This window comes from Arvicanthis niloticus, chromosome 9 (genome assembly GCF_011762505.2).
Source record: "Arvicanthis niloticus isolate mArvNil1 chromosome 9, mArvNil1.pat.X, whole genome shotgun sequence".
NCBI lineage: Eukaryota > Metazoa > Chordata > Mammalia > Rodentia > Muridae > Arvicanthis > Arvicanthis niloticus.
The window spans coordinates 25,104,453-25,131,697 of NC_047666.1; the positions used below are offsets into that span (position 1 = coordinate 25,104,453).

General features: G+C 49.4%; 2 protein-coding genes across 2 annotated transcripts in view; one reads left to right on the forward strand and one right to left on the reverse strand.

Moving 5' to 3' along the window:
* The first annotated feature begins 427 nt into the window (after window positions 1-427).
* Window positions 428-14,601, forward strand: Cct7 (chaperonin containing TCP1 subunit 7). The gene is made up of 12 exons (XM_034511900.2): window positions 428-573; window positions 5,361-5,514; window positions 6,323-6,429; window positions 7,439-7,564; window positions 7,910-7,962; window positions 8,412-8,583; window positions 10,963-11,127; window positions 12,067-12,255; window positions 12,755-12,852; window positions 13,187-13,319; window positions 13,739-13,945; window positions 14,266-14,601. The coding sequence occupies exons 1-12, from the start codon at window positions 568-570 to the stop codon at window positions 14,488-14,490; spliced, it is 1,635 nt and encodes a 544-aa protein (XP_034367791.1). The 5' UTR covers window positions 428-567; the 3' UTR covers window positions 14,491-14,601.
* A 1,087-nt stretch (window positions 14,602-15,688) lies between these two features.
* Fbxo41 (F-box protein 41) overlaps window positions 15,689-27,245 on the reverse strand; it is a 32,826-nt gene continuing 21,269 nt past the window's right edge. The window contains exons 3-13 of the mRNA XM_034512510.2: window positions 26,486-26,711; window positions 25,958-26,031; window positions 25,355-25,713; window positions 24,370-24,611; window positions 24,071-24,186; window positions 23,788-23,940; window positions 23,533-23,628; window positions 21,540-21,658; window positions 21,199-21,357; window positions 19,304-19,419; window positions 15,689-19,200 (exon numbers count right to left, since the gene is read on the reverse strand). Coding sequence (XP_034368401.1) covers window positions 19,138-19,200; window positions 19,304-19,419; window positions 21,199-21,357; window positions 21,540-21,658; window positions 23,533-23,628; window positions 23,788-23,940; window positions 24,071-24,186; window positions 24,370-24,611; window positions 25,355-25,713; window positions 25,958-26,031; window positions 26,486-26,711 — 1,723 coding nt within the window. The 3' untranslated portion in view covers window positions 15,689-19,137. The remainder of the gene's footprint in view (window positions 19,201-19,303; window positions 19,420-21,198; window positions 21,358-21,539; window positions 21,659-23,532; window positions 23,629-23,787; window positions 23,941-24,070; window positions 24,187-24,369; window positions 24,612-25,354; window positions 25,714-25,957; window positions 26,032-26,485; window positions 26,712-27,245) is intronic.

A 27,245-nucleotide genomic window follows, 5' to 3' on the forward strand; every position in this document is an offset into this window, starting at 1 on the left:
TGAGGCAGCGCGCGACCTCTCCCTCTGCAGGCGGCAAGGCGGCGTTTTAGCCGACGGGGGTGGGGGCTCCCGGTGCAAGTTTCCCGCGCCCGAGCGGGCTGCGCACCTGTGACCCGGGACACTGTTCTCAACTTCCCAGGCTACCTATGAAACGCACAGAGCTCCAAAGCCACGGAGCTGTGTGGGTGCAATGAGATCACTCACCTAAGGTGCTTCTCACAGTTGGTGTTCAGTGTTGGCATTTCATTGCATGTCTACCGTGGTGTCTGGGTGCACAGGCTGAAGCGGGACCTTACTGCACCCTGACATACCAAAAGCACGTGACAACTCTATGACGCCGCCAAAGCTAACGCGTTCCTAGAGCGTCCCCGGCCCTCCGACTCCTCTAGCCAGCCATCTCGGTAGCTAACCATAGAGTAGCGGAAGTGGTCCGTCCCCTTCCTCTCCCGGGCTAACGTCTCGCCCGAAGCTTCTGGGGATTTCTCTGGCGCGGAGCATTGTGGACTTGGGTGGGCGGCTCCTAGGCGGAGAACAGACGAGTTGCGGGTACCAGAAGCCGCTTTCAAGATGATGGTGAGTGGTTCCCCTCACATCCGCTGCCATCCACGACCCTGCGACCCTGGTCTGCCTTGCGGATGGCCTACAGCGGCTCGTCCCGGCCCCCTGCCTGAGGGCGGCCTCAACACAGAGCTGCAGCGGTTGGCCAGAGCCGAATGGGTCTCGCGATGCCACTGGGCCTGGAAACCATAGATCGATCTCATGGTGCTTTGGGACCACGAGCCCCTAATTCAATCAGTTCCCGGTAATGGAGGCTTGGGTTTTCGGAACCGAGTGCGTGTTGAGCTATGTACCTCGACCATAGGGCTGGGTTACATCGCCCTGGGCGGTGCGGAAGTGAAGGCGCGAGCTTCTAGGGTGCACAGAGGCAGCGTGAGGATCTTTAGGTTGGGCCGAGTGACGCCCCGCCTGGCACTGTGGTCGTTTACATGCGGGAAGACAGATTCCTTCATTCCTGCTGGAAACTGTTCGTTCGCTCAGTCATTCAGCAGGAGTATTTTTAATTCTGAGTGTACAGACCCCTCTTGGTGCTGGAAAAGGGCAGTTGTTGTACACAGCATCAGAGATGGGAAGACCTGGTACCTTAGGCAGGAGAGTCTCTTAAAGGTCTGCCCGTAGTCCTCCTTCATCGCCCCTTTATCCTTGACAGCGTCAGATACCTCCCCTGTTCCCTGTGATAAACCTGAGTTGTTGATTAGCAGTGCCAGCTTCCAAGACAGAATCCTGTGCGCTTGGCGTCGGCGCGCTCATTAATTTTTGCTCTTTAGTGTCAGTCCTATGTCTGCCTTTTGCAGCTTCTTCCCATCCCCATAGATTTCAGACTGACTTGATAACCTATAAGGTGCTCCCTCAGCTACCGAATTACAGCTTTGTGATTACAGCTCCTACTCAGAAGGAACCCCTACAGAAGCTCCCTGACCCCTAGCGCTGCCCTTTTCAGAGTTACTTATTCTTGAAATTGATTTGGTTGGCAAAGACCAGAGCTGAGGAGTAAATTCAAGACTGATGTCTTGCAGTGGGTATTCATCATTGCTGCAGATGTGACCAGTGTGGCCCAGCATTTTCCAAACACGTAGCAAACCTTTTATCAAAGGGCCCCAGACTACCACCTTTGGATTTTACCTGAATTGATGCTTCTTGTTCTGTGCAGTTAGTTTGTTGGTTAGTTTACATTCCCTTCTTAGAATGTAAAGTCTTCACCATGCTATCAACGGGCTGGTTGGTATCAGGTAGTCTAGAAGCCTTTAGTAATGGAGAATTAAAAGGGTCCCCTAAAATTGTGATTTTTCTGGTTTTAGTACATCTATAGCAGAAAGAGTCTTTTCCTTTTGGCATTACGTTGTATGCTTTTATTCATAGATACAGTGCCGGTCTTGTTCTATAGAGTAGAGCATCAAGTCTGATTTTAATGGTGGTGGCCTTGTTTTTTGTTGTTGTTGGTTTTTTTGGGGGGAGGGGGTTGGTTTTTTTTGTTTGTTTGTTTGTTTTTGTTTTTCAAGACAGTGTTTCTCTGTGTAGCCCTGGCTGTCCTGGAACTCACTCTGTAGACCAGGCTGGCCTTGAACTCAGAAATCCACCTGCCTCTGCCTCCCAAGTGCTAGGATTAAAGGCGTGCGCCACCACTGCCCGGTGGTGGCCTTGTTTTTATTTTTTCAGGTACTAGGTATTGAATCTAAGGCCTCATTTGATCTTCTACTTAGGTATGGCATAAATGCCTTTTTTTTTTTTTTTTTTTTTTTTTTTTTTTTTTTTTTTTTTTTTTTTTTTTTTTTTTTTTTGAGCAGGCTTGCTCTTTGTAGTCCAGGTCTTGTTTGGAAGTCACTGTGTAGCCCGCTGTGGCTGTGGTGACTGGTTTTGTTAACCTGACACAACCTAGAATGACCTAGGAAGAAAGTCCCAATGAAGGATTGTCTAGGTTGGTCTGTGGGGGAATTAATTGGGGGTTGCTTTAGTTGATGTGGGAAGACACAGGCATTATAAGCGATGCTATTTCCTGAGCCTGGACTGTATAAGGAGAAAGCTAGCTGAGCACTAGCTAGTGAGTAGCATGCATACATTAATTTTTCTCTGATCTTGGCTGTAGATGATGTGACCAGCTCCCTCAGGTTACTAGACACTCTTCCCCCCTCCAACCAAGACAGTATCCTGGATTTGTAAGCAAAAATGAACCCTTTTGCTTTTTGTTTTGTTTTTCCTGGTCAGGGTGCTATCACACAGGGAGAAAGGAAACCAAGATTTCTGGAATGGTGTTGAACTTAGAATTCCGCCCCAGCCTCCTGGGTACTTGGAATTATAGGTGTGCACTACTCTGCTCCATCCAGGTGTGCGCCACCACTGCTCTTCAATCCTTTAATTACGCCTTTAATCCCAGCACTTGGGAGGCAGAGGCAGGCGGATTTCTGAGTTCGAGGCCAGCCTGGTCTACAGAGTTGAGTTCCAGGACAGCCAGGGCTACACAGAGAAACCCTGTCTTGAAAAACAAAACAAAACAAAACAAAAAAAGAGAGACACTGAAGCCTTGTATGGTTCTCTTGTAGTGAAGGGACAAGCGTGAGATGGAAGGGAAGGAATGGTGCTAGGCAGGACTGTTGCAGAGAAGGCAGAAAGGACCTGCCTTGTTTACCATTGGCTTACGGTACTGCTGCCAGCCTTTTCCCCTTTGGCTAGCCTTGATATCACAGCAATCCTCCTGCCTCCACCTTCCAAGTAAGCACTGGGGTCATAGCTGTGCACATCTTTGCCTGACTTGGTATCAGAAGACTTTAGATCGGTGGCTGTCAGCCTTCCTAATGCTGCAACCCTTTAATATAGTTCCTTGTGTTGTGGGGACCCCAACCATAAAATCATTGCATTGTTACTTCATAACTAATTTCCTATTGTTAGGGGTTGTATTGTAAATGACACCTGTGAAAGGGTCATTTGACCCTAAAAGTGTCACAACACACAGGTTGAGAATCACTGTTCTTGACTATCATAAGGAATGATTCAGAAGGACCATGAGACTTTGGGGGAGCATTTTCCTTCTAGATGAAACCAAGGAACAGACCCTCTATAGTGTCCCCAAGAATGCTAAGAGTATGGAGAAGCCATTTCTTGTCACAAGACTCTGGATACTCTGGGAAAAGGAAGGATTTACTCTTCAGTTCGTGCCTGAGCCAGATGCAGGGGAGTTTCCTGAGCAGCATTCTTTTCCTGTATGCCAGTTTCATTGTTTTTATTATTTTGTAGTAAATTTGCCTGTAACAAGTAATAAGGTATAGAACTGGGATTGTTTTGTGCTCCTGACTGGACATAGGAAATATACCCCTGCCCTTGCCTTTCTCTTTCTCTCTGCTAATATTCTCCAAGACTTTACAGCCTAATCTTTCTTCAGTTCTCCTCTTACCTCTTATACATAACCAGTCTTAGTAAACTGATGCATGGTCTTCAACATATTCAGACCTTTTGATTCTTTAGTTTTTTTAGTGTGTATGTGTGTGTGTATTCATGTGGACATGTTTGGAGGCCAGAAAAGGGCAGTGAATTCGGTCTTGGGGATGGAGTTGCAGATAGTTGTGGTATTCCAATCCAAACTTTGTCCTCAGGGAGAGGAGGAAGCCCTCTTAACTGCTGAGCTGTTTCTCCAGTCTCAAATCTATTTTTACATTCTACTCTTGATACCTTTCCTTAGACCAATACAACTTCACTTACTACTACTTTTAATATTTCTTTGATTTGAAAGCCTGTTTGCCTACAACTGGTCATTTTTCTTTGAAGAAAACAAGTTGGTTTTTAATGGCTTATACCTTGTAGATACTATGACTTCTGCATACAATTTGAGGCCAGCATCCTGGTAGTTTTTCATTCAGTAAAGGACAATGGCCCTCTAACCAAGTTAGGATATGGTATGTGATGCTAAGTATGTTTTAATTTTTATCTCATTGGACTGCTAATATAAATGTCCCTCAGTCTCCTTTCTTAAACAATGCAGGATCACCTAGTACTATCCCCAGTGTGCTGGGCCCCCAACATCAATCATTAATCAAGGAGATCTCATTCATGTCCATAGGCAATTTGATGGGGACATTTTCTCAGTTCCTGTTCCTCTTCCCAGATGAACCTGGCTTGCATTAGGTTGACAGAGAACTAAGCAGTGCAGTCTCCAAGCAGGTCTTTAAACAAGCAGTATTTCTACTGTCTCATAGTTTCTAGAGTGATAGTACAAAGAAAACCCCTGCAGGGATAGGAACTCTTCTGAATCAATGCCAAAAGAAAGAGACAAAAATTTCTCTGAGGTGTGACTAGGATTTACATGAATGGAGTGAGTGTGAGGCCATTGCTGTGTGGAGTCAGAATGTCAGTTTGGAAAGGAAGACAAACATGCTTTTTTGTATGTTGCTACATTCCATCTGAGGTCTCTGGTAAAGCTGCCTTCCTGGGCGTCTCTAGGACAGCGTCCCTGTTTTCATACCAGTTCCCCTCTGCTTCTCTAACACAAGCCAGTAGGTATTTTATTGGGGGTGGACATGGGAAGCAGGGCCTGGAGTTTTTGTGCCATGTGCTATAACACACATGGTCCGGTTGTGAAGCATAAGACAAAATGTCAAAAGTTGAAAGGGCCATATGGGAGAGATTATAGTTTATTGTTTTAGACTTCATTATCAGCAGTGTCTTAGAATTTGGTGTGGTTGGGGTAGCAGGGGAATGTGCTTTAAGAGTGTGGATAACTCGTCCATGGTGGTATTGGGGGCATCTTCCCCACCTGTGTCCTGAGTCTCAAGTAGCAGATGATTAAAAGCACTCAATGGCTCTCTCTTCTCCAGCCCACACCGGTTATCCTGTTGAAAGAGGGTACTGATAGCTCCCAAGGCATCCCTCAGCTCGTGAGTAACATCAGTGCCTGCCAAGTGATTGCTGAGGCTGTAAGAACCACCCTGGGTCCCCGTGGCATGGACAAACTTATTGTGGATGGCCGAGGTAAGTCTTCATGGTTCCTCAGGGCTTTGTACAGAGATTGGGTACCTAGAGAGTATGTGGGGCTCAAGGTTGCCATCAGAAATCCCATTGCTTGCAGAATCCCTACGGGATTAATCGCTCCGAAGCGGTATACAAGGTCTTGAATGCAGAACCCTGTTGGGATCTGTGGGAGAACCTGGGTTCAGGAGTCTGTTGCCTTCCAGTAAAGTGGCCCAGAGACATAAATAGAACTAAGGGATGATAGGAGAGATAGATGCTCAGTGGTTAGGAACGCTTGCTGCTCTTTTATGTGACCAAGATCAGTTCTAGTACTTATGTCAGGCAGAGATACGAGGATGTTAGTTGTAGTTAAAGTATCTTAACTGGTTACTCTTATTTTGAGTAGTGTAGCCCTGCTAACGTTAAACTGGAAATGTTCTTGTTTACCTTCCTGGAATTACTGTCGTGTAACACCATACTATTTGAAACATTTCTCTGTTCAGTTAACCTGTACTCAAAAGAAGGTCAAGAACCCATATTGCTTAAAAGCTTGTGTGTGACCTAATCCCAAGAAAAGTGTATATGGAGTCCATGTCTGGTAAATAGAAGTAAGGGGGTGGGGCCTGGAGAGATGGCTCCAGGTTAAGAGAACTGGCTGCTCTTCAGAAGTTCTGAGTTCAGTTCCCAGCAACTACGTGGTGGCTCATAACCATCTGAATTGGGATCTGATGCCCTCCTCAGGTGTGTCTGAAAACAGCAACAGAGTACTTCTATATAAATCTTTAAGAAAGAGAGGGAGGCTTTAAATGTTACTGTCTTTCTCTTTAAGGCAAAGCAACAATTTCTAATGATGGGGCCACAATTCTGAAACTCCTCGATGTTGTCCATCCTGCAGCAAAGACTTTAGTGGACATTGCCAAGTCCCAAGATGCAGAGGTAAGAAAGTCACACACAGAAACTTGAGGCTGGAACATATGTTTACTTTGCTGCTTCTCTCTTCTCACTGAATTTTTTTTTATTTAGGTCATAAGTATTTCACACTTATAAAAAAAATAGTTAACAAATTTTTTGGAGGGTGGGGTCAGGGTCCCTTTAGTTCAGCTATCCTGAAGTTGGCTATGTAGACCAGGCTGGCCTTGTATTTACAGAGATCTGTCTGCCCTTGCCTCCCAAGTACTGGGATCAAAGCTTTTTAAAATTAAAAACTTTCTAAGGGATGTTTATCTTTCTTCTTGGTACTGTATAGTTATTTGTCATATGAGCGTGAAACTTTCTTACTAATTTTGTATATAATAAAATACATTAACTAGTTTTATGTCACTTGACAAAAGCTGGAATCATTGAGAGAAGCTTTAATTGAGAAAATGCCTCACTAAGATCAGGCTTAAGCAGGCCTGTAGGACATTCTCTTAGTGATTGATGTGGGAGGGCCAGCCCATGTGGGTGGGGCCACCTCTGGGTATATGGTCCTGGGTTCTATGAGAAAGCAGGCTGAGCAAACCAGTAAGCAGCATGCCTCTGTAGCTTCTGCATCAGTTCCTGCTTCCAGGTCCCTGCCATGCTTGGCTTCTTGTCCTGACTTCCTTTGATGATGCACTGTGATGTGGAAGTGTAAGCCAATTAAAATCTTTCCTCCCAAGTTTCTTTGGTCATGGTGTTTCATGAAACCCTAAGTTTGTATCCTGAGACTGCTTGTCCCTAGGCCCTCTGGAGAATGGTACTGTCTGGAGAATTAACCTTGTGCCTCAAGGCAACCTGAGAAAGGTTGATTCCCTGGGTGCTTTCACCTTTCCATTTGTTGCAAACTTTGTAGGTTTCTGGAAAAAGAGCTTGACACCCATTTAAACAATGTCCACTTTAAATTGGTAGGTTGCCTAAAAATGATTTTTAGTGCTTCATTCCCTGACTACCAGAAAACATGTATATATTCTTGCATCCTCTCCAGGTAGGTGATGGCACCACCTCAGTGACCCTGCTGGCTGCGGAGTTTCTGAAGCAGGTGAAGCCCTACGTGGAGGAAGGTCTACACCCCCAGATCATCATCCGAGCCTTCCGCACAGCCACCCAGCTGGTATGGATACATCACCTGATTGATCTATACCTAGGGACCTTAGCATTTCTGTCAGAGGATGATGTTTTTCCTGGGGTATGGAGGAGACACAGAGTATGTGGGCATTTTCAGCCATCTCCCTGTTCTACCCTTCAATAGCTGTTAAATAGGTGTCCTTATTTGGCAGTCCAGAGCCAAGTCCTGGAAGTGCCTGATGATTCCTTAGAACACAGAGTTTCCTAAGTGGCAGACCTTTACATTTTCTTAGCCAGCTACAGGCCCAGGAGATGTGCTTAAGGTCTTAGCAGTAGTTGGATCAACTTCACTGTTTAGCATGAGACTCATTCAACTTGTGTTTTTTGGCAGGCTGTTAACAAAATCAAAGAGATAGCTGTGACTGTGAAGAAGCAAGATAAAGTGTAAGTTTCCAGTGCTCTGTATCAGAGCCTTGAGACTTGAGGCCAAATAGGGTGTTGTGGCCAAATAAGCATGTTGTAGACTCTGTATAGGCAGGGGCTTTGTGGTTCTCCACAGACACTTGGCTGTAAAACATGAAGGCTATAGATGACTGGGGTCGGGGTGGGGGGTGACTATCTGCTGTCTATCACTGATGATTGATCCGAATGATGGAGAAGGTAAAAGGTGAACAGGAATGGGTAGTAAATTTTGGTTAAAAGGAGAATAATGGGGTGATGTATATAGCTGCTAAGGTAGATTTTTATTTAAAGGATGGGTTAATACTGCTTGTGAATTTTCTGCCACACAGTGTAATGGTTACTGTGTAAAGAGTATTGGATGGAATGCACCACTCCCACGATGTAGTAGAGCCAGGTAAGAAGCTCAATGCCAGTTCTTCCCTGTGCTGCAGAGAACAGAGGAAGATGCTAGAGAAGTGTGCAATGACAGCCCTGAGCTCCAAGCTCATCTCCCAGCAGAAGGTCTTCTTCGCCAGGATGGTGGTGGACGCTGTGATGATGCTTGACGAGTTGCTGCAGCTCAAAATGATTGGCATCAAGAAGGTGCAGGGCGGGGCCCTGGAGGTGAGCCTGATGGCGGCCGTTCTCCCGGGATAACAGACAGCTTCATGAGGGAGCAGGGTTCACAGTATGGGGAAAGTAGGTGTGACCACTCTGCCCATGCTGCCTGCATTCTCTAGATCTGTTTGCTTAGCATCAGGATGGGAAAGTCAGCCTGTGCCGATTCAGAATCTTGTTTCTTTATGTCAGTCAGGGTCTATAGAAGGATTAGTTGAAATAAATTACTTTTGAATTCTCCAAAGATATATTGTAGAGATATTTGGCAGTTCACTCTCCAAGGGGTACTGTCAAACTATTAATTGCTTTTGGATAGATGACATGTAGTTCACACTATAAAGAAAGCTTAAGAGTTAATTGTTGCATAACCACTTCTGTCCCTTATGCAGCCACTGTAAACAGTTTATGAAGTGTAACCTAGAATCTGTATACATGGTGTGCGTGTGTGCATGCTGTTTTAATGCCAGTGGTTGCTTCTGATGCATGCTGGTGTTCTGTACCATGGTTTTGTGCATATAGCAGCAGTTAGTCTGCACGAGTATTTGTATTCCCTTACTTGATACTGTCCAGTACGTCCTGTACTGTCTGAACAATAGCCCTTTCCATGTATAAGCACTGAAAATAACAGCTAACAAGCAACAAACTGAATTTTAAATTGAATTTGTTTTTATTTAAATATCAACATGTGGTTGGTTCCCTGTATTGAACGGCGGCATAGCTGTGATTCATTTTTAACAACTATCTAAAAACATTCTTTGACATTAGTTTATCTGTGCTGTTTTCATTGCTGGCCTGCTGTACTCTTAGACATTTTACAGTGGGAGCCATATTTGTATATGATAAGAAACTTATCATATCTTCTGGGTGGAGGAGAGTGAACATGTGCCACACAGGAGTTCTAACGCTGCAGGGTGCCCAGGTCTTAGAACTAACAGTTTTAACTGGCATACTTGAATTTTCCCAGAGTGTTCAACATTTCATTAAATTCATGAAAAACTCTGGTTTTGTCTCACTTCTATTTCAGGCTGGCCTCAGACTTAAGATTGTCCAGTCTCTGCCCTCCTGAGTGCTGAGCTTACAGGCTTTTACCACTGTGCTTGGCCTTTTGTAAAATTTAAACAGGCTGATAAGATGGCTCCGTGGGTGCAAGCATTGGGTACCTTAGTATCCCAACACCCATACAGAAGACACCCAGCATTCCTGGTGGTGGGTTGGAGGCAGTATGAAGGTACCCAGAACCTCCTGGCCAGCCGTCTAGCCAAACTGCTGGGCTTTAGGTTGTCAGAGAATTAAGTATAGAAGACGGGTGGCTCAGGTGGACAGAGGACTGCACAAGCTTGAGCACTGGAGTTTGGATCTCCAAAGCCATGTGAGAGCCTGGTGGGCATGGTATTAGACCAGTGACACCTCCTGCCTTGTTTGAGTCCTTCAGATCTTGCACACCTTGAATCTTGCACACCTAGACCAAAGCTTTAGCAGTGCCCATAAGATCCTACACTGGTCACTGCTACCTTCCCCCCTTTTTCTCTTCTGTACTTTCACTCTCTGATCCCTGCCCTCTATTTTGTATTCCAGCAGTTCAAAGAGTTTTTCATTCCAAATCTACAAGACAACAGTGTGTGCATGCACACACCTACCTTTTTTTTTTTTTATCTCCACTTCTTTGGTTTGACAAATTTCTGGTCACCATTAGGAATCAGTGCCACTTGAGTTTATGGATTTGAGTGTACCGGTTTGGGGGACGCACACTGTTCACTGATAGGCTGTGGCAATTAGTAAACTGGCAGGCTTTCTCGTGGGATGGGAAATGATTTGCTAAGAAAGGTTGCTGAGTGAACTTAAGTCACATGACAGTAAAGTCAGTCCCACATGAAACATATTCTCTGTTGTGCTTTGTATTTAAATCTGGCTGCTGGAAGTTATATACGGTTTGAACAAGCGGAGGGGTTGATGGGTGAAGAGCCACAGGGACAGCTACCAACAAAACATCCAGGCTCCAGTGGCTGTGCTGTACGTGTGCAAGCAATAAAGAGACTTACGGGCGAGGTGGCGGGAGTGTTGGACAGTGTGTCTGCCTTTGTTGGCACTGCTGTGCATAGGTAGTTGTCCTCTGGCAGCTACAGGGTACAGCCTGTATAGGGGGCAGCCCAGATACCCTGTACCATGCTCATCTCTACAAATTGAATGATATATTACCTTAAAGGAGGAAGTAAAATGTATTCTATATCACTTTAAAAAAAAAAAAAAAGATGGGTTTATCCCAGATTTTGTGATGGTGATGAGAAGGCTGTCACAGCAGTGGCAAGTGAGGTTCACTCTTTTGGGTGCATGGACTGATTGGATTTCTGGCTGTAACCAAACCATTGGTCTGTCTGCTTTAACCAGGAATCTCAGCTGGTGGCTGGTGTTGCATTCAAGAAGACTTTCTCTTATGCTGGGTTTGAAATGCAGCCCAAAAAGTATAAGAACCCCAAGATTGCCCTCTTAAATGTTGAACTTGAGCTGAAAGCAGAGAAAGATAATGCTGAAATCAGAGTCCACACAGTGGAGGTAGGATCCCCCAGCAAGGATGGGGAGGTGGGTTGCTTTCTGGGTGAGGGCTCTAGTCTCTAGGCTGCTGTTTCTGAGGTTCCTCTGGACACTTCCATGTCTGCTATCTGGTCCACTAATTTTCTCTCTTTGTTCTCCTTAAATGACTTCTACCTGGGGTAACAATGCGAAAAGTTGTTGAGTGACTGTGCTCTCTGCCTCTTGGGGATGGGCCCTACAACACCTGAAGTTTTTGTTTGTTTTCTTTTCTCCATGGTAATGGTAGTTGAACCTAAAACATCAAGTAGGGCTCTGCCACTGAGCTATTCCCCCAGTCGCTAGCTCCTTTTTTACTTGTTTTTTGAGACAAGGTTTCTCTGTAGCCCTGGCTGTTGTGGATTCTTTTACGGAGATCTGCCTCCCTCTCCCTCATGAATGCTGGATTAAAGGCATGTGCCACTATGTCTGGTTTGCCAGGCCTTTTTAAACTGTTTATTTTGAGATGAAGTTTGTTAAGTTTCTCAGGCTGGCCTTGAATCTCCTGCCTCAGTCCTGAGTATCTGGGATGACAAGCTTACGCTGGCTTTGGTCAAACAAGTTAGTCTCGGGGACTCTCTTCCTACTGTTGTGGTTCCCAAGGTAGCAGTGTCTCCCAGCACAGAATGGCTTTTGTGATAGGAGAGGTCTTATTGGGAAATCCTAGGCACAGCTTTCAGAAGAGGGAGGCTAAGCTATTCTCCATACCACAGCAGTGCCACAAATTCTGGCAAAGCTCCTTCCTTGAGGTTCCTTTGTGTGTTTGTGTTTGAAAGTGATATGATCCTTGTGCATTTGGGCTGTTGGCCCATTTCCAGATAAGTCAGCATGTTTTCGTGAGAGAGAGAGGGGGGTTGGGTTAGCCTGTCATATATATATATCCACCTCTATTCCAACCACCCCCATCTTTTTGCGGGTCTCTAGGATTACCAGGCAATTGTTGACGCCGAGTGGAGCATTCTCTATGACAAGTTAGAGAAGATCCATCAGTCTGGAGCCAAAGTCATCTTGTCTAAACTCCCTATTGGGGATGTGGCCACCCAGTACTTTGCTGATAGGGACATGTTCTGTGCTGGCCGAGTGCCTGAGGAGGATCTGAAGAGGACTATGATGGTAAGAAACTTCATGGACTTTTTCCTCTGTCCCTGATATAATAGAATCGACTATCAAGTTGTCCCTATGTTAACTCTGTCGAGAAATGCTCAAACCCATTGTCTGTATGCCCAGCAATAGAAACTTCTTGGAATTCACTGTCCAAGACAGGTCAGGGAGTGGGTAGTGCACAGCCTCCAGCACTGTGGTCAGCAGGTCAGGCTCAGTGTGTATTGCTTCCAGCCATGGCTTTGCTTCTTGGTTTGAGCCTGTAGTCTGAAGAACTGCTCCTGAGTAGAGTCACTGGACCCAGAGCACTAGACATCGGGTCCCTATCTCTTTTGTCCTTTGTGTGTTTGTTGTTTTGTCATCTTTTTGAGGGTTAGTAGGGATTATCTAGGGGTCAAGGTAAAGGTGGGCTATCCTATGTAGAGGGCTCCAAGATTCTGTGGCAGATTCAGCTTAGAAACTGGGTGGTGGGAGGCCAACTGGTCTTGTTGATGTTTTCCTTGCTCCTCAGGCTTGTGGAGGCTCAATCCAGACCAGTGTGAATGCTCTGAATCAGGATGTGCTTGGCCACTGCCAGGTGTTTGAAGAGACTCAAATCGGAGGAGAGAGGTGAGCCTGTGGTTTCAGTTCCCAAGAACTGCTTGGGTCTTCCCAGCCCTCTTTTGGTCATGTTTTGGGTGTGGTATATAACTTGTACTGTTCCTTTTTCAAGGTGGTATTGTTGGGGTTTGGGGAGTAAAGAGCTCAGGGACAGAGCCACAGAAGGGGAGAAGTTCTAGTTAGATCCTGGCTCTAATCCCGCAAGCTTTGATGCTCTGGTGATACCACAGCAGTCCTGCTTGAAAACCTACCTTTTACAGTTAGGATCAACAGCCTGACTGAGCAGGAGCTCAAATGGCAAGGTGGCGGCAATTGATGTGTGTACCATTGTGTCCTGACATAGGTACAATTTCTTCACTGGCTGCCCGAAGGCCAAGACATGTACCATCATCCTCCGTGGTGGCGCTGAGCAGTTTATGGAAGAGACAGAAAGGTCCCTACATGATGCCATCATGATTGTGAGGAGGGCCATCAAGGTACTGGGATGACAGACTTTTTTGCCTTGACAGTCCCCTAATCAGCTCTAAGCCTGGAGCTGATTGGATTTCATGTAACCTGTCCTTCCCTTGGTGGCATGCTGGGCTTTGATTTTCTCCTGTATACCAGAAATTAGGTCTTCATTTGCCCCCCACTTCAGCCTCACATAGTCAACAAACTGAGCTGCTCTATTCAGCTGTCCTCCTGAAGTCACTACCCCACACTATGGCTGACCTTGACAGTGACCTTAAAATACTCAGGGTTGAAGCTGGGATGTGCCTCATGCTGGCTGTGTCTAGGTTCCTGAAGGGAGACATAACAAGTGAATATTCACTTTCTGGGCTGGAAGACTTGCTTTGTGGTCCAGCTTGAAGCCATGAGCTGGGCCACTGCATTGAGATGTGCTTGGTTTCTGTAGAATGACTCTGTGGTGGCTGGTGGTGGAGCCATTGAGATGGAGCTTTCCAAATACTTGCGGGATTACTCAAGGACCATTCCAGGGAAACAACAGCTGTTGATTGGGGCATATGCCAAGGCCCTGGAGATTATTCCACGGCAGCTATGTGACAACGCTGGCTTTGATGCCACAAACATCCTCAACAAGCTGCGGGCTCGACACGCACAGGTAGTCACACTGGGACTCAGGGATTGGGTGGGTGAGGTAGGTATGTGCTGTGCCTACCGGAAATAGTCACTACCAGGTACAGTGGGCAACTGCCTCTTGCCATGGTGCCAGGCCTGGAAACAGCAGTTTCTTGGGAGGGCTTGGGTATTTGTGGTCAGCCTGCCCAGAGTTGGAAGCAGGTGTTGGCTAGGGTCAAGTAGGGAAAGGTACGCTGTGTGTCTTAGGCCATTTCTCTTGAGAAAGTGCTGTGGTGTCGGGATCCTGGAATCCTTTGGAAGGTGCAGGAATAAATGTGCCATGGTGCCTCTCCTCTCTTTCAGGGGGGCATGTGGTATGGGGTGGACATCAACAATGAGGACATCGCTGACAACTTCCAGGCGTTTGTGTGGGAGCCGGCCATGGTGCGAATCAACGCTCTGACAGCAGCCTCTGAGGCTGCGTGCCTTATAGTGTCGGTGGATGAGACTATCAAGAACCCCCGCTCCACGGTGGATGCTCCGGCTCCAGCAGCTGGCCGAGGCCGAGGCCAGGCCCGCTTCCATTGAGAGGCAGTCTCATGCCTCCTTGTGAGGTGAATGGGGGTGAGAAAATGGTTCATTAGTAGGCTGTGTTCTCACTGGAGGTTATTTAAATAAAATGTAAGGTTATTTGGTCAAGAGTTTTTTTCATAAACATTTCCCTGCCTAAGAGTTTGATTTATGAATACTTGGAAACAAGTAAAGAATTGTGTTGGCCTGCCCTGCTATGGTGGCCTTGTCTGGAAGCCTCCGTGTCTAGGTGGTGGCAGTGTCACTATCACACAGCACTGTTGTGATCAGAGTGGGAGTGCATTCCATCTGCTCTGCCCACACTTGTTCTCTGAGCTCAGTATGTTTCCTCTTGCAGTATTTTAAGTGAAAGCAATGGAAGTGTCAGGGGTGTCACACCATGTTTAAACCGATACTGTGGCTTGAACCCAGGGCTTCGTGAGGTTTGCTAGGCACCCCCTGCCACACAGCTACATTCCCAGCCCTGTTTTACTTTGGATTGATCAGTCTTTCTGTTCTTTGGGTTTCACTAAATTGCCCAAGCTGGCTTTAACCTACTTTGTCTCCCGAGTAAGCTGGGACTACTAGCTTGTGCCTGCCACCATCCCAGCTCATGTTTGCTTCAGACCAGGGGCGGTCAGTTGTCGACATAGAAGACTGGCAGGATTTACCAGTGCCTCGGTTCTGCTAACTGCCCCAAGGAGAGCTGTAGCTTGAGTTATTAGAGCTGGAGAGGTCATTTTGAAGAATTGAAATTCTTGCTCCCAAAACTTCTGGGAAGTGGTTAGAGCCCTGCAGTCATGGTTAGATGTCCTTAAGATAGGATTTGTAACCAGCTTGAAGCATCTGGCTCTTAAGGATTACTTGTACAGCAGTTTAAGCTAGACGCCTGGTATGTGAGTGTTTAAACAGGTTAGGAACTATTAATTGAATCAACACACAAAACCTGGCTTCCTCCTACCTCAGTGTCTTTTAACTGCAGAAAAGCTCTGAGGAGGCCTGTTGGTGGGGTACTTTCTTAGCAAAATCCTGGGCTCAATTCCCATGACACACATGTACCCCTTGGCACCAGAGAGCTGGATCAGAAGCTGAAGGCTATTTTCACTGTTGAGTTTGAAGCCAGTCTGAGCTACATTAGACCCAGAAACAAAGGGTAGGGTTTGGTGTATCACAAACTTGGCTACATACCACAGATTTCCTTGGGCCACGCACCATCTTTTCAGTTTCACCATCTTTTATTGGATACAGAACCATAAATTCTGATGCCCATGAGTCCTTTTAAATACATATGCTCAGATACATTCGGCAAAGGGCATCTGGGTGACATGGAGCAAAGTGCTGGGATGGCAATGCCTGGGTGGGTCAGAAAAGTGGGGCCAGGGAAGGCCCCCTGGGGGCTGGAGGTACAGGCACCACTTTAGAAACAAAACTAAAACCAAAAGTTCCTGTCTACCCCTCTGCCTAGTGTGCATGGGGGCAGGTTGCAGCCTGGCTGTGTAGGGAGTCGGCCTAGGGGCCAGCTGTGCCCTCTTGAACCATCTGGGGCCTGAGATCCCTGCCAGGGCTGACTATAAAGCCTTGAGGATTCCAGGCCAAGCCTCCCCAAGGCTGTAATAATGGCAGAGGCCCAGAGCTGGCCTCCTGGTGGGGTGCCTGCTTGATTGTCTGGCAGTCTTAGGACTAAGGTCCCAAAGAGTTGAGGAAAGCCTAACAGTCTGCTCTTCACCCAACCTCAAGCCTTGTCCTTGGGCAAGGACTACAGCTGAGCTCACTTGTCCATGAGTAAATATACACACTACACAGTAATATATACAGAGAGATGCTGGCCTGACCCAAGGCTGGGTGAGAAAACATGGCCACCAAGGGCAGAAAGACTGCCAGGTTATCAGGCTGGTGGCTAGGGTAGACCCCATCAGTGCTTGGCTCCATGGGGCCCTAGGCCATGTCCCACTGAAGTCTCACCTCTCCAAGTTCACCAGGAACTATCTATGTCTTTGGCACCAGCTGTCAACTCTGGGAAGCTTTCCTTCAACATCGTGCCTTACAGAGACGGGTTGACAGCTTATTGCCTGTGTTCTGCATTCAAGATCAGGGCTGGTGACAGAGCAGCAGGCCTTGGGAAGGAGGCCTGTTAGGTTTCTGATGCAGTTCCTGAGGCTGACTTAGCCTCTATTGTCAATGGGGTTTAAAAAAAGAAAAGCCTAATTTTAGGGTACTCTCGATGGGTGGAAAGCTGGGGTTCTGGGCAGGGTACATACATTTTTGCCATAACTGGGGAGAAGCAGCCTGCATAAGCATGAAGTATTCAAGCCAAACCATGCCATAACTTACAAGTGCCAGAGCCAGGCTGTTTGGCAGGGGATGGGAGTGGAAGAGACAGCAAGTGGCTGCCACCTGTGTGCCTTCTCCATTGACCCACTGCTTCTGGAGCAGGGCATGCCCACATGAATTTTCTTATGAGACACAGGGGGCTTCCCTTTGAGGGGCTGAAGAAAGGTACCCACCCCATCCCCCCGCTGGCTCTGTGACTGCTAAAGATGGAAATGAACACAGCACCCAGAAAGCAAAGGGACCACATCTTGGCAACAGAGCTGCTGGCTCTCAGCCTGAAGACTAAGATACCCGAGACTCAGCCAGGACACAGTGACCTGTCACTTAGGTTGGTAAAGGCTTAGGTTTACAATTTTCACTTTACTCACCTTTACTCAGAGCAAGAACACTTACAGGTAGTTTCCTTCTCCATGATCAGAATGCCTGGTACTAGCATCTTGACCTTGTTTCCTGCCCTGGTGGCTGTGCACCCTATCTATTTTCCCCAACACCAGGCATTCTAGTGCCTCCCCTGCCCAGGGAGATGTATGTCCAAATCCTGGGGTTGTGAAACGGAAGCCCCTGGGGGGCAGGTTTGGCCAACTACATTACTTTGTGCTTTATCCAAGAGACAGGAAGGGCAGCACCTCTGGTCTTAAGAGTCACAGGGAGCAGGAGCTACATGGGTGCAGCTGGCAAAACAACTGACCTACTAAAGGCAGCCGGGGTCCAAGCACACCGCCACCTCCCTTCTGGGCCACTGAAAAGGAAAGTTGTGCTGTTGCCTGTGACTCCTGGGACAAGACTGAGGAGGTGGGAGCAGCCGGAGGCAGCTGTGAGAGGTAGGGGCATAGATACCACACAGCCAAGGTCTCATGCAGGACTAGGCATGGAGTATCCAGCATGACAGCCTTGGCATTTCAGTCTGTAAAGAGCAGGTACAGAACAAGCCACACGACTCAGTGATGATAAAACTGGAACAGAGCTATAGGATCGGGGAGCATCAAGCTGGAGGCTGTGCAACAATGGAAGGGACAAGTTTGGCAGCAACCTACAGATGAGTTTGTGCCCAGTTCAGGGTGTGGCACAGCTGGAGAAAACTGGCAAGAGGATCCCACCTTATAAAGGAGTAAAGGAAACCCTAAGATGTAAGTGACAAACCAGGCGTTTGAAAGATCTGCCCAAATGAGGGTTGCCAAGACTCACGGCCTCAGCTACTGCAAGTCTGAGGAGTTCAGTTAGGGATGCTCGGTCTGTGGGGCTTTGGTGACCAGACTTCCTGGGTGCGATGCTAGGGTTAACGACACCATCACAAGTCTCCTCCTACAGTGTCAGCCCAGGACTGTAAAGACTCCAGAAGATGGACTGTGGAAATTATTCCTCTGCCTGGCACCAGGATCTATCCTTGCCAAAGCCTCCTCAAGCATTTGTTAGGTAAAGCAAGACCCTCTCCACTAAACTCCAGCACAGCAGGCAGCCCAGGGTCCCCCCTCCCAATGGCCTTGGGGCCTGAAAGGCTTTGGGAATCCTGCCAAAATCCCTTCTCACTGTAGGGCTTTGCTGGGACCCCTGCTCTCTGTGATCCCTCAGCAAGGAGTGGTAGAGAGAGACTGGCTTGAGCTTAGCTCTGGACTGTGGTAATGAGAAGTCTTTCTTTGTCTTACAAGTAGCCTCCTCCAACTGGCCAGTCCTTTACCTGCTTGGGAGGTGTAGGCCTCACCCTGGTGTATTCTAGACATTTTATTTTACCTTTTGAAATTCATCCCTATGGCCCTGCCCCAACTTTCAGCTAACCTTGTACCTGGGTTTCTAGGCTTGCCTAGATTATCACTGGAGAATGAGGACCTGGAAGAAAGACCCTCTGTCTAAAGGGAGTGCCTTACAGAGGGCTTGGTCAGGGAAAGAGGAGAAAAGTCCTCCTTGCCATGTCTGCGCTGCCTTAAGCCTCTCTGGCCTGTAACTTGACAGGCTCCTGACCAGGAGATGGCCTCAGGAAGGAGAGACCTGCCTGAGCAGCTGAGGAGCCCCTGGGTGGCTACTGCAGATCCTCTGAGCAGTGACAACCAGCTGCTGGTGTGCCAGCTCCTTGCTGGCTGTGCCAGAAGGCTTTTCCTTCTGGGGATGTGAGGGAGAGAGGTGTCTCAGGGCAGCTTCTTTCCAAGCCCCTGTCCCGGGGAGGCAGTGCTCTGGGTCACCTGTCACTCTGCTGTCCCAACTGGACAGGATATTCAACCACTGTCTGGAACCTGGAGTAACACTAGGCCTCCAAAGGTCTAGTCCAAGCCAGGGCCCCTCCAGAGGTCCAAAGAGCACTTGGTGTGGGGCTGGCAGGTGCCCTGCCGCCCCCCACCCGGGTTAGCAGCCACCTTCTACCTTGATGTGCAGAATCTTCGAGAAGCCAGGCCTCCGTCGCAGGGCCTGTAGACAAGGTTAGCTCTCCTTAGGTTGGGCAGGTAAACTACTGCCACCCTCACCAGCCCCAGCCAAGGGGTCTTGTGTGGCCTTAAAAGCCACCTCTCACCTGGAGTTTTGTCACCATATCCTCAAACAGTTTCTGGGCCTCGGGACTGCTGGGCTCTTTGAAGTAATCTGCAATCCCAATCTGTACCACAATGGACTTGAGGTTCCGGCAGATGCCTGGGAAGCAAGTAAGGGAGATAGTGCTTGGCAGGGGCGGTGGATGAAACCAGAGCCCCACTGAGAAACACACCTGGGCCAGCCACAAGAACAAGAGGACCAGGCCCCTGCTGGCTGCGGCTCATAATGAAACATCTTAATACAGGTAAAGATATCCTGGGAGGACAAGTGTGTGACAGTAAACTGCTCACTGCCCTAGCAACTCCCTGGCAGAGGGGACAGCTGGGCCATGGCCTGGGAACTTGGAAATGACTTAAGAGGGGCAGAGCTGTTGACCCGAGGCTGAGTGTTGACTAGGGTGAGTGGAAGGCAATCAGACAATGAAGCAAAGGTTTCAATAACTAGCAGCCATGATGTCAGGGAGAGGAAGAGTGAGGTCGGGAGCTGGGAGGGGCCTGGACAACATGATTTGGGGACTGAGTAGTGATGGCCATTTAGGTAGATGTGAGGCTGAAGGTAACAGGAAGGTCCAGGAGGTGATAAAGTCAAGGAAACTGGTGATGGCCCAGGGCTGTCACCCTAGCTACTCTAGAGGTCAAGGCAGGAGGATCAAGTTGAAGGCCTGCTGGGACAGCTTAGTGAAACTACCTCAAAGTAAAAATGCAAAAAGGCCAGGCATGGTGGTGTATCCCTTTTCTGCCTGCACAGGGAGCAGAGGCAGAGGCAGATGAGTCTCTGTGAGTTTGAGGCCAGCCTGATGGTCTAAGTTCCAGCACAGTCAGGGCTACGCAGACAAACCCTGTCTCATAAAGGTGGAAGTAGGGTAGGGGGTGGAGACTAGGAACATAGCACTTTAGGCAGGAGGTTGAATCCCCAGTACTGGGGGGAAAATCGTGATGCTCTCCCTAAGGCCACTCGGTCCTGAGTGGTGGTCCAGAGTGAAGGCAGAGACGTGGCTGAGCAGATGGGATGGTGTGGGATGACATGGGCAGCAGAAAGAGAGTGAAGTCCTTATCTCCAAGAAACATCCCTGAGGGCTCACATATATTTTAATCTACCACCTAAAAAGTCAAAAGATGAGACTGCAGAATTCAGGAAGCAAAGCCGTGTGTACAAGAGTGGTATCACAACCCTGTCTGCCCTCTGCCTCTACCCCAGTGGGAGGCTCACACTCAAACTAGTGGCGCCACACACACAGCTCTTGGTGACACTGTGAGCCAGCACAGAACAGAAGCCATCCTGTGCAGCTAAACAGTTGTCACTAAATGCTGCCAGGCCTGGAGTACTTCAGATGCACTAAATAAGCCAAAGCAAAAACTCTGTCCCTGCACTGGCACATGCTGGTTAGAGCAACAGGAAATAGTTACATTGCCTGCTTGTGCAAGAGAATAACCACCAACACCATCTTATCAGAGACACTACGACTATCCCAAGAGAGCCCCACCTGGGCTGTCAGCCAGTCCCTGTCCCCGGTCTCTCCCAGGTGTGTGCAATTTTGCCCCAGCTGCATGTGGTCTTTGGAGGTAGCAGAGTTAAGAACACTCCACCCATGCAGCTATGAGGAAGCTGTCATCCGTGCTGAGACTTTTTGGTGGAATGGCTTGTTTGGGGTGATCGACACTCTGTAAGTAATCTGCACCCATGTTCTGTAAGTAAGCCCAATAAACACCATGGCTCAGCACGCTGGATTCTGGTAGCACTACTTGGCAGAGCGCAGATGCCCCTTCTGGGAGGAGTAGGCATCTGTCTGCATCACCCCAGAAAGAGTTCCCTCAGTGCTGCCAACTGTCGGAGGATAGTCTGTAGCCATACCCTGCAACCCTAAATCCCATTGCTCACTGTTAAAATGTAGCAGGGCCTTAGGGGTGACAGGGGTGGCTGTGAGCACCAGCATCTCCAGTCCCTTCAGGCCTTCTCGGCAGACCTCAGCCGCCACCTCCTGGGTAATCTCTGACACGTGGTCCAGTTCCAGGACCTGCAGCCGCATACAGTTTCTTGCTAGGAGAGGAAGAAGACAGGCCTAGTGACAAACTCCCTCTACTCCCTGCCTCCACCCCCGCCCCGCCCTCAGTTTTGCCATCACCCAGGCTGCGTCCCCTAACGCTCACGGGACTTCACAGGCAGCATCTCACCTTTGCCTGCTTCTTACCTACACACTCCGACCCCAAGGACAGACTCACCAAGTGATGCCAGGCCCTGTACCCCACAGCCTGCACCACCTACGCCCAGGGCCCGGAGGTGGGGCCAACAGCGTCCAATCATCTGCAGGCAACGGTTGCTGAACCGGGTAGGCTGCTGGCTGAAATGTAGAGTGGACAGTGGTCAGGGAGCCACTGAATGCCCATGTGTGTTGTAGTCCATGGAGGAGTCTTTTCATGCCTCAGGCAAGCGCCTGGCCAACAACCCAGCTGGCTTTTTCAAGTCAGAAAGTAGCTCATCTCTGGCTCTGTCCTTTCCCCTGTTGCTACATCTGGTAGCTTCAGATTCTGGAGCCACCCATAGGTGTAGACCAGAGCCCCACCCTGGTCTCCATTCACCCCGCACCTGGTGACCAGATGCAAATCAAGTGTGTGTTACAGCCCAGAGGAGCCACGCTGTGGAATGCGGGGTGACAATGAAGACACAGCTTCACCCTCAAGAGCACAGGAAGACTCACACCCTGGCTTCTCTAACAACATTAACATCTGACCTTTATCTGCCACTGCCACCTATCCTTGAATTAGTAGCAATCCTCCTGCCTCATCCTCAAGTGCTAAGATTACAGACCACACCTAGCTTTTGATAACTTTATATTACTTTTTTTTATTGTTGTTTAGATTTTTATTAAGAAATGTCTCATGCAGCCCAAGCTGAGTGACTTCAAATTCATGAAGCTGAGGGATCCACTTGCTTCAGCTCCCCGAGAGCAGCCGGCATGACAGGTATGTACGTACCACCATGTCTGGCTCAATACGTTTCTTAAAACTGACCCCAATAGCTACCTAGTACTTTCTAGATGAGATACACAGGTCTGCATGCCCCCCACCCCCAGCAATCCCGAGACAGCGTTTCTCTGTGTAGCTCTGGTTGATATGGTACTTACTCTGTAGACTAGGCTGGCCTCGAACTCAGAGACTCACCTTCCCCTCTGCTTCCCAAGTGTGAGGAGTAAAGCTGTATGCCCCACAACCCAGCAGTTCTGCGTCTTTCACCAAGGTCTTCATGACATTTCCCAACTTGCCTTCCCATATCATTGTCAGCTCACCTGCCCCACCCACTCCAGACCGCATCCCTCAGCATCCACTCAGGTATCAGTATCTCTGTCATCAGATATGCCCATGGCAGCAAGGACACAGAAATGAACATTCACAGAGTCTGCCTTGAGTACCAAGTCTAGTGGAGGAGCTTGAAGCAGAAATTACTACAGAATAGATACTGTCAAGGGTCAGGATGGGGGCGCTGGGAGCCAAGCAGGGACCACGATGACAGGCTCCAACAGTGATAGTGTGGGAGGAGCTAGCACACTGGGGAGATCCCTGGGAGGGTAAGGGGCAGCACACAGAGAAGCCTGGTAATGTGAGGAAGTCCCAAGTAGAGCAAGGGACGATTCACCACACCCTGGGTTCTCCAACAATAGATTTATTCTTGTTTTGAGATGCAATCTTGCTAAGTTGCTCACAGAGGTCTTGAACTTACTATCTGAGCTCTGGAGTGGCTGAGACGACAGGTGTATGATGCCACCCTCCCCAGCTTCTTCTGTGTTGTTACTGACTTCCCATGCCTGCCTACTATGTCAGGATAGTGTTTGTTGACTGAATGCGTATTTAAAAAGTCTCTGTGGACAGGATGCTACTGAGCCAGTAGTAAAAGTTCTCATAATCAATGCTGTGAATCACAGGGTTGAGTGGCAATGCCAGGCTATTAGGATGGCTAAGTGGGTAAAGGCACTTACCACCAAGCCTGATGACATAAATTTGATCTCAGAGACTCACATGGTGGAAGGAATGACTCCTGTAAGTTGTTCCCTGACCTCCACACACATACCCAATTCTCGCACCAAAATATGTAATAAGTTTTTAAGTGGCACTGCCAGCAAGCCAGAGTGAGACTCCAGGTTCCCTATTACAGCCCGGCTCCCACACTGATCAGTAACAGCTGGGTTCTCTCCTTAGCCAGCCCCTTGCCTAGGCTTACCAGGGGTGAAGTGGCGCCACCTGGAGGGAGACAATGTCTCTGCAGCCTGCACCTAGGGCCCAGATCACCTCATGGCCGACGGGGTCCGTGGCACTCCTGTGGAAAAGGCGAAGCTCAAGTAGCCTCTGTTCCCACTAAGAGGCAAGGCCACGTGGTACCCATGTGGTACCCATGTGGTACCCATGTGGTACCTAAGGATCTTTGGAGCCCAAGGCAGACAAGGGGTGAGCTGTGCTTCCGGAAGAGAGGACCTACCTGTAGGTGACAGCCTGCAGGGCACGGCAGTAGCAGCTGGCCAGCCAGAGTGACCGGTCAGTGAGGATGTTGGGGCAGTGGGAGATACGCAGGATCAGCAGGTTGCCACCGGCTGCCTTCAGCAGGGACTCCAGCCCTGCTTCAAGGCAGCCCCTGGGGAGGACCAATAAGGTCAGGGAATTGCTGGTGGTCATGTCCTCACCTGGGAAGCATCCCCACTGAACTCTTGGGCTTCCGACCCACCCACCGACCCACCGACCCACCAACTGACCGCAGGCCTCACCGGGTGCTGCGGGCATACTCCTCCTTGCTTTCCTTCTTTCCCCGCTGCCGGGGCTTCAGGTTCTGTAATGTTAATGAGTGAGCCTGGGTGCACCATTGAGCCAACATCGCCAGGAACTGGGAAAGATCAAGTGATATGAACAGAGGTCTGAACTTGACTGGCTGGTGATGGGTTAGCCCTGAGGAGAAGGCACCACTGAGAGCATCTTGGGGGAACGGGGGCTGTAGGGATTACAAAGACTAGTCTTGGGCCAGTTCTGCTGCTCAAAGTTGGGCTCCCGGGAGGGCAAGGGCAGGCACCTTGGAACAGACTCGGGCATTCTCAAGCAGCACTCTTGTCCAGACGGCGGGATGGCGGGCCACAAAGCGCCAGTCCCGGCAGACCTCTGCAGCATGTAGGAGTGTCCGGGTGTCCAGGTAGGTGAAGATGCAGAAGAGAGCAGCACGCATCTTGAGGATCTCTGGACTGATGACCTCATTGGAACGTGAGGGGCTACCTCTCTCCACTCGACGGCCTCGACTGCTGCCTCCTTCAGGGCGGGCTGGAGAACAGCAGGGCCAAAGGAGACAGTGGAGAGTAAAAGACCAATCAGGGTCGTGGGTGAGGTGCTGGGAAGGGCAGGGCCTGCAGGGGTGAGTATGAGCCCTCCTACCCCACTGGAGACTAGCTCCCTGGGAAGACAACAGGGCCTCTGCTTTCCCTTTCTTTACAGTACCCCAAATTTTACCAGTTGGAAAACGAGTTGTCTGTTGCTTTCTCACATGCCCCAAACTTTGCAGACAGGGTCTCATGCAGTCCAGCTTAACCTTGAACTCAAGCCCAGGATAACCTTCAATTTCTGATTCTCCTGCATTTGCTACCCAAGTACTAGGATTGCAGGTGTGTACCACTGTGTACAGTTTTAGGTGCTGGAGCCTGAAGCTAAGGCCACATAGACCTAGATAAGTGCTTCATTAACTGAACCCCACGCCCCACTCCAAAGCCCCAAGCTTTCTTTTTAAGGGTCACCCTGACTCTACTCCCTGAAACCTCTGCTCTGTGCCAGGAGCTTCAGAGCCAAGAGTCAATACTCAGCTCCTCTCCCTAGCTGGGATGGATCCCAACATGTACACAGACTCCTTAAATGAGGCAGCCTTAGGTCACTGCAGGCCTGCCCTGTCACATAAACTCTTGCTCCAGGTTTGAAGGGCACTTGATAGGTAAGCAAGAGGAAGAGAGGTCACCGCCTCCACCCTATGTCCCCTATGAGAGGCTGGGTTCCATAATCACTCTTTCAGGACTTACCTGAGAGTCGGCAGCTGTTCAAGGGGCCAGCCACAGCAGGTCCAGGGCGTGGGACATCAGAGGGTCCTTCAGCCTCTGACTCAGTAGTTCGGGAGCCCACATCTGAGACGTCACCCTCCTCCCCCTCGGTGCTGTGACGGCGCGGTCGGCGCTGCCAGTTCTGGATGGCCTGTCGTCGTAGGCCTGAACTACGAGGGGGCTGGGACCGCTCTGAACCACCGTTGGTAGCCTGGGCCCGTGAACCCAAGCCCCCAGGGCCACTGTCCTCCGAGGGCCCTTCCTCTGGCCGGGGCAGCTCCAGACTGTCACTGTCATAGCAGCCTGAGCTCTGGGATGCAGCTGGCACACGGCTGGAGGCCCTGGGGTAGGTGGGGGAGTACATACTGAAGACTGAGGGATACCAGGCTGTCCCAACTCCCCACACTATCCTTACCACCAGCCAAGGGTAGCCCACTACTGTCTTGCTTTCCTAAAGTTCCCTGAGCATGGAAAACCAGACTGGTGACAATAGGGGGGTGGGCACAGGAGACAAGCCTCTGATGGACCAGCAGACCTTCCAGGGTGAGGGTAGGCTGTTAGGGGTGGGCCAAGCCCAAGGCTTACCCTGTGCTGGGAGAGGAGCCATGCCGTGATACGGCGTATGTGCTTGGCACAGCTGGGCCTGCATGGTGTTCTCGCTGCAGCCCCCAGAGTGGAAGGGAAAGAAAGAATGGGCAGAGGAGGCCAGAGAAGAAGGCAATTATAGGACAGAGAGGAAGATGGAGAGAAGAAAGAAAAGAGAGAGAAGAAAACAGTTGGGAAAGATGGACGAATGGACAGACAAGACAGTCCAGACAGGCAGGCTCCCAAATTCCCTCCCAAGCCACCCACCCAGCATCCCAGGGCCCAGCTTGTACTCCTAGTCTCTCATCTGAAACTCAGAGAAAGGCTTCTGAAGGCTGAGGCTATTGAAGCTGCCTTGCCACAGCCTCAGAGCCAGCATTGCTGCCCTGTCAAGAGTGTGCCTCCCTCCCACTTTACACTTGGGGTTGCTTCTAGGGGTCTAGGCAAAGGAGGCAAGTTGGGGTGGTGTGCAGGAAGGCTGTGGGGGTCACATGAACAAGTGAGAAGTCAGGACAGGTATACACTCACCATTCTGCCGGGGCCTCTCACCCCAGGCCCCGAGGCACTGCCCCCACCTCCTCTGCCCAGGCTGGCACTGGGTGTGCTGCCGCAGCTACTACTGATGACCTGCAACTGGCGCTCCGCCCTGTCTGCACGCTCCAGGAGCTCCTCGATGAACTGCTGCAGCCGCAGCTTGGCACTGGCCTCCCGAGCCGCCGTCTCCTTCAGGAACTGGTCGATCTGCACCACCTCCCTGGGCCGGGAGCAGTCTCTTACCCCAGGTCCCTGGCCTGACTGCCCTCAAACCTCCCATTGGAGGGAAGTGGCCAGTGGAGAAGATAGCTAAAACAGTGGCCTAAGGTGTTTGCTCACGATTCCATGGATAAGGCCCACTCCCTCCCCCCAACACAAACAGATAGACAAGCCACACAGTACAGGACACTTGACAGAATCTAGAATCATATAAGAGACAAACCTCTGGACAAATCTTTGAGGAAGTTTCTGGATTGTGCTAACTGAGGGTCCACCCTAGGGAAGATCCACCCTAAATTTGGGTGGCTCCATTCCATGGGCTGGGGTCCCAGCCTAAACAAAAAGTTGAAAGCAAGCTGAGCAGCAGCCTCCATCTCTCTGTTTCCTGGCTGACACGATGTGAACAGAGGCCTCGCATGTCTAAGACCACACCAGTCCGACAACAATAGAGTTTTTCCGCAAACCACAAGCCAAAATACACCGTTTCCCCTTCAAGTTGCTTTCAAAATACAAAATTTTATTATACATGGCTGGA